General features: G+C 56.1%; 1 protein-coding gene across 1 annotated transcript; it reads right to left on the reverse strand.

Annotated features, from left to right (window-relative positions):
* Positions 1 to 1,893: 1,893 nt before the first annotated feature.
* On the reverse strand, positions 1,894 to 7,794 carry CFAP410 (cilia and flagella associated protein 410). Its single transcript, XM_064152931.1, has 7 exons — positions 7,678 to 7,794; positions 7,273 to 7,291; positions 6,541 to 6,587; positions 5,502 to 5,731; positions 4,711 to 4,873; positions 3,992 to 4,085; positions 1,894 to 2,896 (listed from the first exon to the last, which is right to left on the reverse strand). The coding sequence occupies exons 1-7, from the start codon at positions 7,752 to 7,754 to the stop codon at positions 2,771 to 2,773; spliced, it is 756 nt and encodes a 251-aa protein (XP_064009001.1). The 5' UTR covers positions 7,755 to 7,794; the 3' UTR covers positions 1,894 to 2,770.
* Positions 7,795 to 13,101: the final 5,307 nt, after the last annotated feature.

A 13,101-nucleotide genomic window follows, 5' to 3' on the forward strand; every position in this document is an offset into this window, starting at 1 on the left:
GTCTCCACCAGGCACACCTCCCCTTACTGCAGTGGTCCCAGATGCCTGCTTCACTATTGGCCTCTATGAATCCCCATGGCTGCTTCGAACACAAGTAAATGCTGGAGCCGTGCCCATGGGCAGACAGCTGCTGGCATTTTCCATGCCCAGGAGACGTCCACCCTCACCACTCGATGCCCTGGAAACAGGTCAGGGTGAAAGCAGGTCATGCTGAAACACCCTGTGGTTGTACCACAGCCCAGGTGGAGCCTCATGCCCAAGCGCAGCTGGCAAGCCCTAGGCACTTGGCTTCTCTCCAGCCTGCTGTTTCTCCAGCCTGCTGCTCTCCGCAGCAGGCTGGGCATTGGAGGGGCTGGCACAGCATCACAGTCCTCCAGCAGCCAAGTTTAGGGTGTGAATGGGGGGGAAGGGGTTGCCCTCACACTCCAAACCAGCTGCACAGGGGTCACTGCAGCCCTAACGCTTCCACCCAGGAAAAAAAGCCTGGAATGCCAAATCCCTGGAGGGAGATGGGACAGGCACAGCTTCTGCATCCTATGAGGCAACCACCCTGTGCCTTGCCAGGAAGAGTAGGAAGGAACTGCACCCAGGCTCCCTGACATATCCAGCCCCAGCCCCAAAGGGAAGACAGAGCAAAAAAGGCCATGAGTGTGTTGCAGGGTAAGGCAGGCTGCCAGGTCCCCAGCGTGAAGAGGCAAGAACCAAAGGGCCCAGCCACCCCTCTGGGCTGTGCCCAGGGCAAGCAGGGTGCTATAGGGTCACCCAGCAGGACATGGTCGGGAGCATCACGGGTGGCTCGTCTGGCGGCGGTGCAGTGGCAGTGGCCAAGTATGACAAGCACAGCACGTAGGCAGTGAGCTCTGCTCTGGGAGCAGAGCAGCCTCAGGCCATGGCGACTGCTCCATTAACCACCTCCACCACAAAGTAACCCTGACGACAAATGGTGACGCTGGGTCCCACTGCTCTCCTCCTAGCACACCCTAAACGGCATCTCTCCCCTTCTCCAACGTGGGAAAGGCATGACTTCTGTCACCCAGCAGAGAGCCTGGGAGAGGACAAAGCAAACAAGCTGATGGCTAGCTCTCTTGGGCTCTGGCTGTCAAGGGAAATCTGCTAGCTTGTAAATCACTCTGTCCCTTTCAATAAGGCTGGGTTTAATGCAGAAGGCAACAACTAGGTCGTGGTTGAATCCCCATCTCTGAAGGTGTTTAAAAGATGCAGAGATGTGGTGTTAAGGGACATTGACATGGTGGAGAGAGATAATGGGTGGACCTGATGAGCTTAAAGGTCTTCTCCAACCAAAGTGAGTGTGTGATTCTGTGATCCTAGGTCATTTCAGTGGTTCAAGGCTGTCTTCACCCAAGTGCCAAGGCTCAGTGTCTCCTCCCATCAAGGTCAAGCAAGCAGGCTTATGGACACAGGGCTGTCATTATCCCCAAAGAACATTGCTTCCTGGCAGCATGAACCAGCCCAAAGGGGCCCGGACACCTTTAAAGCAGTGAGTGGCGATTTGGAGGGGCTGCACCACTCTAGGCAGCACTGGGGAGCTGCTGCTGAGCAGCACAGAGGCCCTGTGCCCTGCAGCAGAGTAGCACCATCCTGCCCGGGCAGGTTCTCCACGCACAAGTGACATTTGCTGACCAGCTCTTTTGCTTCCTGTGCTCCATGTGCAAGGCTCCTACAGAGCACAGTGCTTTGAAGAGCAGCCTTGCAGCAGCCCGGAGGCAAGGGAGCCATTTCCCAGGGCCAGTGAAGCAGGAAGGGGCAGGGGCCCACAGCCCTCCTCCTGCTCTGCTGGGCAAACAATGTGAGCTGTGAACCAGACCTAATGGAGCAATGCCCAGGGTCAGTTGTTCTTGCCATATTTACTGAAGCCCAGCCACATCTGACATGTCCTGGAGGGATAATTTGTTTTATTGGGTGTGTCGCAGGGTTTTTAGTTTGTATTTAACAGCTCTCTATCAAACCTGGGTAGATGCAGCTGCCTGTGCAAACTGGGCAGTAAGGCTTGGATTGTTTTCCTCCCCTGACTGCAGAAAGCACAACAGCTTCTAACTCTGACCTGACTGCTCCTTAAGCTGCTCTAATACCTGCAGGGGCATGTGGGGGTAAGAGCACAGCTGAGCGTTCAGAATGTGGCAAAGAGAAAGTTCTGTCTCAGGCTGCACCGAGCTCTTCTCTGGGCTGCCTGACTGCCAAGTCAGATGCTACATGTGCTAATGGGGACCTGGGGAAGTCAGGAGCTGAAGAGAAATAAAAAGTAGACATTTGTCCTTCTCAATCTGCACCAGGCGGCTCTCAGCGATCATTCCAGGCAGCATCTCCCTGAGAGACTTCACAAAAGCCAATTCTTGTGGTAGAAACTGCCTTCGGAGTCTGCTTCACACAGAGCTGGCCCGGCAGGGAGGCACCGAGCAGCAGTGACCTTTTTAGCCACCAGCAGGCTCTGCCATCCCTTTTGATCACACAGCAACGTCCCTCCTCTCTCCCGCTGCACCGACTGCTGCCCCCAAACCACCCCAGCCACAAAGGTTAACGGAGCCTGCTAGGCGAGCAGGAAAGCTCCAGAGAGCCAGGGCAGGCACTGCCAGCCCCCGCACGACGGGACCATGTCAGGAGCTACAGGGGCAGCCAGCAGCACCCAGTCCCAGCTCCACTGAAGGGGAAATAGAGCAGGAAGCATGGAGGCTTTGGCTGCACCCGGGCATGTGCAGGCAGAGCAGCACCCTGGGGCTGGCTGGTGCTCCAGAGAGGTTTGTAATGGGCACTGTCACTCCTCCTGCAGCTCCTTCTTCCGAACGGCCTGGAGCCTCCTCCCCACTGTCTGCTGAACAATCTCCAGACCCTCAGTGTCCAGTTCCTTCGTGAGAAGCAGGATGGCATTCAGGACATTGTTCTGTCGGGACAAGACAAACACTGCTTTACAAAAGCCTGTTAATGCCAGCCTGGAAAAAGACATTTGCTTTTCAAAGAGATGCTCTCTCTAGGAACTCCACTGTCACCACAACCGCCACCACCACAGCCAGCAGTTTGCAACAGCCACCTGCAGCTACAGGACCAGAACAACCAAGCTCCGGTGGCAAACATGGGCAGAAGCTGCGGGAGATGAGCCAGGCTAAGTGGAATGCAGGACAAACCACCAGCCAGCTCCAGCACAGGCTGCCTACGTGCCTCTGGCTGCAGGCCACCACCCCCACAGTGGCTTCTTGTGAGGAAAGGCACATTCAGTAGCTGCTGCCATCTCTCCAGTGTGACCACGTGTAGGATGGGGAAGGACAGAAACCCTCTGGTCTGAGCACTAAGAGCTGCTCAAATGACAGAATCACTAGATTGAAGGAACCCCTGAAGGTCCCCAGCCCAACCTGCCATCAGTGCAGGACCACTGCCAACATCAGACCATGGCCCTTGTCAAACCACGTCTTGAAAAGCTCCAGGGAGAGATTCCACAGCCTCTCTAAATGACTCTCCTTCTAGGGAACATCTTCCCTAACGTCCAGCCTGAACCCGCCCTGCTGCAACCCGTGGCCGTTTCCCCTTCTCTGACGCTTCCTTTTCTTCTGAAGGCCAGGTCAGCCTCACATCACTTCAAAGCAAGACACTAAACTAAGCTTCCAACACGAGCAAAAGACAGACTGCAGGCAACTATGATAAAGCAGGACATACCTAGATCTCACTCCAGCCTTCTCATGCTAACTGAGGTGGCACCAAGCCCAGCAGACAGCAATTCCCACCTGAACAACCAAGACCCATGAGGCTCACCCAATGTTACACCATGGAGGAGGCTGAGGAACCACCTAAGCTTTCAACTCGGCAGCCTCCTTTCCACCAGGGTGCATTTCAGATGCTGCCCCTCTCCCATGTGTTCTTAGCACAACTGCAGTGAACGTGAGCTCCTGAGCAGCCCCATCGAGAGGGCAAACCCCATAGGGCCTTCCTTGCATGGCACAGCATCTGAAAGATGAGAAGCAATTTGGTCTTTAAGGATACTCACCCTCTTCTTTCTGTTGCAGTCTGTCTCTCGAGGTGAAAAGGATGAAAACTTATCCCTGGGAAGAGGCTTCATGCCGAGCTCCTCTCGGATTTTGCTGAAGGGGAGGAAGAGCAAATGTTGCTACGACCACCTGGGAGAGCCTTCCTCTCTAATCCTGGCTGGATAACCACACCGGAAGTACCTAGCTGAAGGATTCAAGGCACACCTATTCATACCCCACCACTGCCCACTGGCCACAATGCCTCAAGCAAAACTCCCACAGCTCAAGCAAGAGCCTCACAGCTATGAAAAGAAAAGGAGCACATTGCCACAGGGAGTCTGCTCCCAGCCCTGCCTGGGGTGACAGCTTCCCATGCCCAATGCTAGCTGGGACTGCAGCCCATAGAACACTGCACGTGTCACCGCACTGCCATGCACCAAAGCACATGGCAGAAGCAGAGCCAAGCGGGAAGGGACTGGAGCTCACACTCTGCCTGCACATGCAGCTGCCATACTTCAGAGGAAGTACCCACCTAGGGGAGAGGCTGGTTTGCAGATACAGAACCAGCCCCACAAACGATATTAAACCAGCACAGCTCCACCATGGCAACCGGAAGAACAGGAATCTGCACCAGCTGCAGACCTTGGCCCATGGCATATCAGCACTGGCTGGCAGGATCCCTTCATGCTACGCTCAAGTTCAGCCCAGAAATCCTAACAGCTCATGAGCAAGCCCTCACTTTGTCTCCTCCAGACTGAAGTTCAGCAGTTCACGCTCAGTCTCTGTTGTGGACTCAGCTGCACTGGATTCAGGGCAGCCATTCTCCACGTTCCTCCTAGCTGGTGGAGCTGTGATCTCCTCACCATCCACCAGCGCCTGGGACAGTTCTTCCTCCGTCACAGCTGCAAAAGCCAGAACAAAAGCCTGCTGCAATGAACTCCAGCAGCCCAGAAGACCGTGTTTGCAAAGGGGCAGGCACTGCTCCTCCAGAGTTACACCCCGGGGCTCTGGTCCAAAACTTGTCCTTTGCTCCAGCCTTTTGCTTTCATCCTCCTGTGGTAAAACCCATGTAGGGGAATGCCAGCAGCTACAACCAGTCTCTCAAAGTAGGAAAAGCATCTGGGATGCAAACATACTTTGCCACTTCCTGTCTTTGGAGAAGGCTCCAAAAGCCACCAAATTACTGCTATAGGATGGAAAAAGCTTCTAATTTTTGTTACAACAGCAGATGCAATTACAGCATCTTTGCTTTGCCACAGCAAAGGAGAGAGCTTTAAAACCCCACTAATTAGTGGGACTGTCTCAGCTATAATGAGGCTCTCTTGGCTATTGTTAACTCTGGCACTGCAAGGAAGGGAAAAAACAGCTTAGCAGTGGTGGATCTCTTAGAGGGGACACAGCCTCAAACAGATGCTGCCTGGCTGAGTATCACTATCACAAAGTCATCAAAGGACACCTAAGAAGAGGAACCAATACATCACCAGTTTCCAGTCCCCTTTGTCCATGGTTTAAGGCCATCTGTTTACCCACCTTGGTTATCAAGCTTCTGCAGGCCGGGTAGGTTACGCAACACCGTCATCCGGTAGCGGTGGGGGTCTGAGCCACAACAGGGATTTTCTGACAGCCACAGAACCCTCAGCCGGGGCAGGCTTTTGAGGTAGAAGAGCTCATTTAGGCTTGCAATGTTGTTCTTCCTCAGATAGAGTTCACTCAGATTCTGGCACTGGTTCAGTGGCTCGAGGTCGGAGATGCCATTCACGCTGTGGGGAAATCACAGGATCAGAGACCACTGAGCTCATCCCTTCTTTGCTGTACTGGCCAGGTGAGAGCATAGCCCTTACACCACCACAGCAGCTTTCCAGCTGGGAGCACAGCCCTTACACTACCACGGCAACTTTCCAGCTGGGAGCACAGCCCTTACACTACCACGGCAGCTTTCCAGCTGGGAGCACAGCCCTTACACCACCAGAGCAGCTTTCCAGCTGGGAGCATAGCCCCTACAGCACAGTAGCTTCCCTAGTGGGAGCCTATGCTATGATCTCACAGCACAGTAGCTTTCCAGCCCTCTTTCCTACAACAGCTTCACTGTAGCAGTTCCCCACTCACTGAATGAGAGCCTAAGATTTTCAACCTAAAAAGATCAAATCTGCAGCCAGCACTGAACCTGCAGGCTCCCTAGGGCAGGTGAAGGATGGGAGCACTGGACAGAGGCTTACAGATGTGAAAGCTTTGCAAGATCCAAGAAGTATTTCAACAAGCATTCTGCAAACTGTCCCTACCGAGCAGCCTGGATGATTCCATCTAAACCACTGAACAGGATCAGGGGAGCAACAATGCTGAGAGGTTTTCACATCTCTTGAAAGCAGGATTATTTTCTTGAGTAGCAAAGGGAAAGGTGCAGAGCAGAGCTAGCAGGGGAATAATCACTTCTGCATCTCTGCCACTTGAGAAACTGAGCACGAAAACCAGGCAGCTCGGACACAGAACCACAGAAAGATGGTAAGGTATTGGCCCCATGAGAAAGGTGGTTTCCCCCATCCCCTCCAAAGTTGGCACTCTTGACATTCACCTGAACGTGATCACCTCGATGTTGGGCAAATCCCGGCATATCGATATCTGGGCAGGTAGAGAGAGAAAAAGCAAGTTGGCACACCCTCCCAAAAACGGGGCAGGGAGCAATTTAAATCACAAGCAAGCAAGATAAAAGCAAGAACCAGAACTGAGGTTTGCTTCCGTTTTAGCAGAGCTTAACACCAACAAATCTGCTGCCAGTCAGTGCAGAGTCAGCAGCTCCTCTGCCCTGTCTGCTCAGGAATGGCTGCACAGACAGCAGCCAAGGTCACGTCGCTCGTCTGCTCCAGCAGCTCTGCAATCTTCACCCGTTTCCAGCCCCCGCACACAGGAAAGGATCCCTCTTACTCTAGACTGCCCTCTCCCAAACACAGTACGTCAGCCAAAGTTCCACAGAAACGAGGTAGGACTCGGGGTCCTGCTTTCCGGGAGAGGAATTTTCCTCCGTGAGGAATTTTCCAAGTGTCTCTGGAACAACAATCCCTTGAGATGCTAATCGATCCTGAGCAGCGCAGCAGCTCGCTGGCACCGGGCCAGCCCCAAGCCATCCTCCCCGCCCCGACAAGCGCATCATCGCCTCCCCGCCCCGGCTGCCGGCGCGACTCGGGCTTCCCCGCTGCGGCAGCACCGCCGGCTACAGGCCGCGGCTGGACGAGGCAGCCGGGAGCCTGCGGGGCGCTTCCTCGCTGGCTCGTCCCGGCAGGATGGGGGCGGGAAGCGCCGTACTTACATCGGTCAGGTGGCTGCCCCTGCGGAGGAGAGCGGGGAGAAGAGGCGTCACTGGGGGCACGGCGGGGCACAGCCGCCGCCCCCCGCCCGGTCCCCGTGCCCCTGGACAGGCATGGCCCCTGCCAGGCGCAGCCCCAGCCAGGCCCCACCGAAGCCGCTCTGGCACGGCCCGCTGTGGGTCTCGATACACCTCACACCGGGCTGCCCGTCCCCTCTACCCCACCCCTGCATGCCTCCCCCACCCCATCCTTGCCTGCCCCCCGTCATCCATTCCTAAGCGGTGTGTCCCCCCCCAGCACGCTCATCCGTTCATCCCTGCCCGTCTGTCCGTGCCCCAGGCCTGCCTGGCTGCCCAGCCCCGCCCCGCCTCCCGCCAGGCCCCTGGCCGTCCCCCACCGACGCCCACCAGCAGTTCAGGCGGCGGACACCGTCGAGCGCGGCGGCTTTCGATCGCGCAAGCACGGCCGCCCGCGTCAGCCTCATGGCCGGGCACGGCCGCCCCGCGGCGCCGTCGCCAGGGGCGGGACCCAGCGGCGGCGCAGGCTCCTCCCAGCCGGGCGGGCCGGGCCCTGCCGCCCCGGTGCCGCGGGGCATCGCCCAGCCCTGTCCCGCTTAGCCCTCCCGCCTCTGGCTTTCCTTGGCCCTGCTCTCCGGGCCCGCCGGCCGGCCGGGAAGGGCAGGCCGTGGGTCGGGATGCAGTGACAGCCATCGGGACTCGCTGAGTATGCGGCTTGGGCTCTGCCCACCCTGAATCCCTAAATTTAGCCCTCTTGTCTGCAGCAGGCTCGGTGCCCTCAAGCTCCCTGAGGTGCACTTTGATTTAATGACTTCAGACTTAGGTCTCCATTTGATTATTTCCTTCATTGCAGCTCATTAAAGGCCGTTTTGTACCTAGAGCGGTGCCTTCATCTGACTTACACCTCAGCGACTCTATATGCTCTATAATCCATTTGAAACTTACCTCCAGGACCACACCAAGCCCACAACTACTTTAACTGCCCCCAAGGAGGAGCAAAAATCCTCCTTCCACTCTGTGTGTGCGTAGTAAAGCTGCTCTTCAGAGCAAGCTATGGGTGGCCCTACAGAGGTACACACGGTTCTTGGCTGCCGCCACCAGAGACACCACAGTGCCTGTAGCCCTGGGAGCTTGACATTCAGAGCGATCAGAGCGTAGAGAGCACACCGTGTGAGTAGCCACAATTATTAGCTCTACAAAACACTTCTATAGCACCACAAGTTTAGCTTGCAATTCAGAGGCTGCGTGACCCAGAGAGACTCCAGGCACTAGAGGGCAGAGCACACAAGCACAACCGAATATTAAGAAGCATTTGGGAGAAGGACTCGAGAAAGAAGAGAGGACCAAGCATTCACCAGGAGCTGGCTTAGTAACAGCTAAGTACTGATGTGTTCTATCAGGATCTGCTGCAGAGCTCTGCTGAGTACACACAAATACCTCCAACTCTCTGATGAGGAAGCACAAAGTGATGCCATCACCTCTTTCCACAAACTGAGGCCAGGTTTCAGGCAGGTCCTTGCTCTAGGCCAACCACAACACCCAAGACATGGGAAGGAGCACCCCAAACCTCACTGCAGTCTACAACTACCTGAAGGGAGGCTGTAGCCAGGTGGGCTCAGTCTCTTTTCCCAGGCAGCCAGCAACAGAATGAGGGGACACAGTCTTGAGTTGTGCCAGGGGAGGTCTAGGCTGGATGTTAGGAGGAAGTTGTTGCCAGAGAGAGTGATTGGCATTGGAATGGGCTGCCCAGGGAGGTGGTGGAGTTGCTGTGGCTGGAGGTGTTCAAGAAAAGCCTGGCTGAGGCACTTAGTGCCATGGTCTGGTTGACTGGACAGGGCTGGGTGCTAGGTTGGACTGGATGATCCTGGAGGTCTCTTCCAACCTGGCTGATTCTGTGATTCAGACAACCCCTCTCTCACTGTAGAATGACTTTGCCACACCTTCCCCCTCCACCTGATTGGCCTCAAGCACCTCACACAGCAGTGTGAGGGGAATTAATCACATCCTCCTTAAAGACTCCTGAGGAACATTTCCATCCATGCTACCATGACATTTTGGGGCTTTAATCTGCTCTCCTTCATTATAGCTTTCTGGAGACAAACTGGTGGAGCTACAGTCTGCAAACTTCCATCCTTGGTGTAGAGTGGGGCAGTGTTGAGGATACCTCACTGGAGGACTGCTGAAGCAAATCCCTGCTGGGCTTCCTGCCTTGCTTGACTCTCCCCATCACTGCTTGGCCCAATTCACCTCTCAGGCCAAGGAGACCAGGAGATTTCTTGGCTTTCTGTTGCTGCTGAAGCCTGAACAGAGTCTGGTGGCTTTGGCAGGTCTGAGTGGAGTTTCCTTTGGCAGCCTAAAGCAGAGGGCAGGTGAGGAGCCCAGCAATGCCCTCCCACAGCAGCTGAAGCAAGGCCTCAGCAGCATATCACAAGAGCATCCTGCAAGCTCCAAGCCCTGTCCAAACCCCAAGCAAGCTCTCACCAGCCCTAGCACCCATTGTGCACCCAGCTCTGTGGCTGCCATGCAAACAGTCTATGCTGGCACAGCCCTCATCTGCTTTGACAGATGGCTGCTGGAGTGTAAACCTCATCTCTCTGGGGCAGTTTCTAGGCTACAGGGGAAGGGCAGAACTGCCTCCCCTCCCCTGCAGCTGTTCAAAAACGTGTGGGCATGGCACTCTGGGACATGGTCTAATGACCACGGTGGTGTTGGGTTGATGTTTGGACTCCTAGCCCTTAAAGGTGTTTTCCAACCAGATCAATTCCATGATGTTTGCAGCTGGAGGAGCTTTTGTGACCATGGAAAACGCTGAGAAGTGAAGGGTGCCTGTGGTGGACACCAGTGACTCTGGTTTGGGCACCTCTGCTGCTTTTGACACCGCCTCAGTGTTCCGAGATAATATGCTGAGAAGTGTGGGGACAGGCCGGGGCTGTGAAATGAACCCAGGAGTGCTCCTTGAAAGCTGCTCCAGCAAGGAGCACAGGAGAAGCTGTTCGGTCACTGCTCTCCCTTTATGCCTTCAGGACCAGGAACAGCTCACAGATTGCATCGGGTTGGAAGGGACCCGCAAAGGAGATGCCAGCAGAACTGTTGCCATGTAAATGCCACCCGTGAGGGAGTTGTATCAATGGCATCAACACTGGTGGCCATTGCTCTGGAAACTTGTCTGAATCTACCTGCATCAAAGTCATTTTATATTTGGACTTGGCACAGCCTGGTTTTGTAGTGAGCCTGGGCACTACTTTCTGGGTTTGAAGGTTTCATTTAGGAGCTGCACTAAGGTTGAACTGCTGGAGGAGAATGAGGAAAAGTTACTATCCAGTAGGGAGCAGCTGCCACATTCATGCTCTAAGCACAGGCACTTTGTCTCCTCCACCTAGAGCAGCCAGTCCAGAGAAGCTGTGTTGGTGTTTCCTCTGCATCCCTTGAAGACACTGCTGGAGTCTCCAGAGTCCTGATGGATGAGGCAGAGTCACCTCGGTGCAACCTGCTGGTCACCACATCTGCTCAGTTGCAAGGTACTTGCAAAGAGTCAACAGTAATAGTGGGAAGTGTCCCTGCCTTTGGGAACCACTGACAAGAGTCTGTCCCAGATGCCATGATTGCTTTCTGCTTTCCTTCACACCAGGCTGTGTTTCTTTTGTGTGCTCTGTCTTCCTGACCCCCTCCCTTAGCAGCATTCCTGCAGACTGCTAGAGAACACAGCATGAAGTTGCAGCTCAAAACCAGCTCCGTTGCTGGCAGGGCACTGGGGCTGACATTTCCCAGCTGCAGACAGCTGTGCTGCTCCTCCTCAGCCATCCCAGGGAGACACTGAAGGTCCTTTGATTCCATCTCTCAACACACTCAGGGCCTGAGGTGTGGTGGAGGCACTTCATGCCAACTGGGCACAGCAGCAAGGTTGTTTGTGGCTCTGATGTTGCTTTGGGCCAAGTCCTCCTCGATTCCCTCACACACAGAGCTTTGTTTTCTGTGTAATACTCAGCTGGAAGTTGCCTGAGGAAAAGTCCACCTGGGGGTGTTCCTAAACAAGCAAATCCAGCACATTTAGCCCAGACTCAGAGCACTTTGAATGCAGGAAGGGCACCAAGATGATCAGAAAGCTGGGGCACCTCTGCTGTGGGGACAGGCTGGGAGAGTTGGGGCTGATCATCCTGGGGAAGAGAAGGCTCCAGGGAGGCCTTAGAGCTGCATTCCTCCTCTGCCACGTGAAAAGCTGGTGCCAGTTGTCCCTCTGCTTTGGGCAGACCCAGCAGGATCAGTTTAATGTTGGTGCCAGGGCTTAGCCCTGGGCTAGTTGCTCTCTGTGAAGCCCTCTGCCTTCCCGAATGAGTGAAGGAGAGACCTAGGGACTGGGAAGGGAAACTGAGAACAGCTGTGAGGAAATACAGAACAATCGAATGGAGTGGGCAAAGCAGACAGAAAGCCATGGAGCCCAAGTCCCTGATGGCAGCTGGGTCACCACCCAGGTTGCTGTCATCAGCACGCTTGGGGAGGTGCTTCAGTGCCACCCCCCAGACCATTCCATGGACCCAAGTTAGAAGAGACCTCTGCAGATCACCCAGTCCAATCCCTGCCAGAGCAAGGTCACCCAGCGCAGGTCATACAGGAACACATCCAGATGGGTCTTGAAAGGCTCCAGAGAAGGAGACTCCACAACCTCTCTGGGCAGCCTGCTCCAGGCCTTTAGCACCCTCACACCAAAGAAGCTGAGGTGGAAGTTGCTGTGCTGCAATTTGTGTCCATTGCCCCTGGTCCTGTCACAGGACAGCACTGGAAAGTACCCAGCCGCTTTCTCTTGACACCCAGATGATGAACATCCAGAGGCTCTCCTCTCAGGCTGCTCTTCTCCAGACTGAACAGCCCCAGGGTCTCATCTTCTGTGAAGACACTGAACAGGCTGGGCCCCAGCATCAGGCCCTGAGGGACCTCTCTAAGCCTCCTCTTCTCCAAGCTGAACACCCTCAGCTCCCTCAGCTGCTCCTCTCCAGGCTGAACACCCTCAGCTCCCTCAGCTGCTCCTCTCCAGGCTGAGCACCCTCAGCTCCCTCAGCTGCTCCTCTCCAGGCTGAGCACCCCCAGCTCCCTCAGCTGCTCCTCTCCAGGCTGAGCACCCCCAGCTCCCTCAGCTGCTCCTCTCCAGGCTGAGCACCCCCAGCTCCCTCAGCTGCTCCTCTCCAGGCTGAGCACCCTCAGCTCCCTCAGCTGCTCCTCTCCAGGCTGAGCACCCCCAGCTCCCTCAGCTGCTCCTCTCCAGGCTGAGCACCCCCAGCTCCCTCAGCTGCTCCTCTCCAGGCTGAGCACCCCCAGCTCCCTCAGCTGCCCCTCTCCAGCGCTGTGCTCCAGCCCCTGCCCCAGCCCCTCAGTGTCCTTGGAGCGAGGCAGGACTCCAGGTGTGGCCTCAGCCGTGCGGAGCACAGAGGCACAGTCCCTGCCCTGCTGCACGCCATTGGCCTCACCGCTGCCCACCCACAGCAAGGTGCTGGTAGCCTCCTTGGCCACCTGGGCACACAGTGGCTCAGCTCCAGCCCTGCCAGCCAGCACCCCCAGGGGTTCCTGTGCGGGGCAGTTCCCAGCCCCTGCCCCCAGGCTGCAGCCTCCCTGGGGCTGTTCTGGGCCAGGCGCAGGCCGCGGCCCTCGGCCTTGCTGAGCAATGGCGACCCTGAGGCAGTCTGCACCGCCAGGGGTTGGTGTGGGGCTGGTGAGGAGACCAAGAGCAGGGCTGGGTGTGACAGGTCAGGGACGTGTCTGTGGCACAGGTGGCCCCCGGGCTGTGGTGGCAGCAGCTGTGTGCCAGCTGCCCAGGGCAGTGCT

This window comes from Pogoniulus pusillus, chromosome 13 (genome assembly GCF_015220805.1).
Source record: "Pogoniulus pusillus isolate bPogPus1 chromosome 13, bPogPus1.pri, whole genome shotgun sequence".
Lineage (NCBI taxonomy): Eukaryota > Metazoa > Chordata > Aves > Piciformes > Lybiidae > Pogoniulus > Pogoniulus pusillus.

Excerpts from the sequence above, each read along its gene's own strand:
- CFAP410 (XM_064152931.1), bottom strand. The coding sequence starts at position 7,754 with ATGAGGCTGACGCGGGCGGCCGTGCTTGCGCGATCGAAAGCCGCCGCG. Across the intron at positions 5,732-6,540 it reads ATCGAGGTGATCACGTTCAG|CGTGAATGGCATCTCCGACC; the intron begins GTGAATGTCAAG and ends ATTTCCCCACAG. Across the intron at positions 2,897-3,991 it reads ACTGCAACAGAAAGAAGAGG|AACAATGTCCTGAATGCCAT; the intron begins GTGAGTATCCTT and ends TTGTCCCGACAG.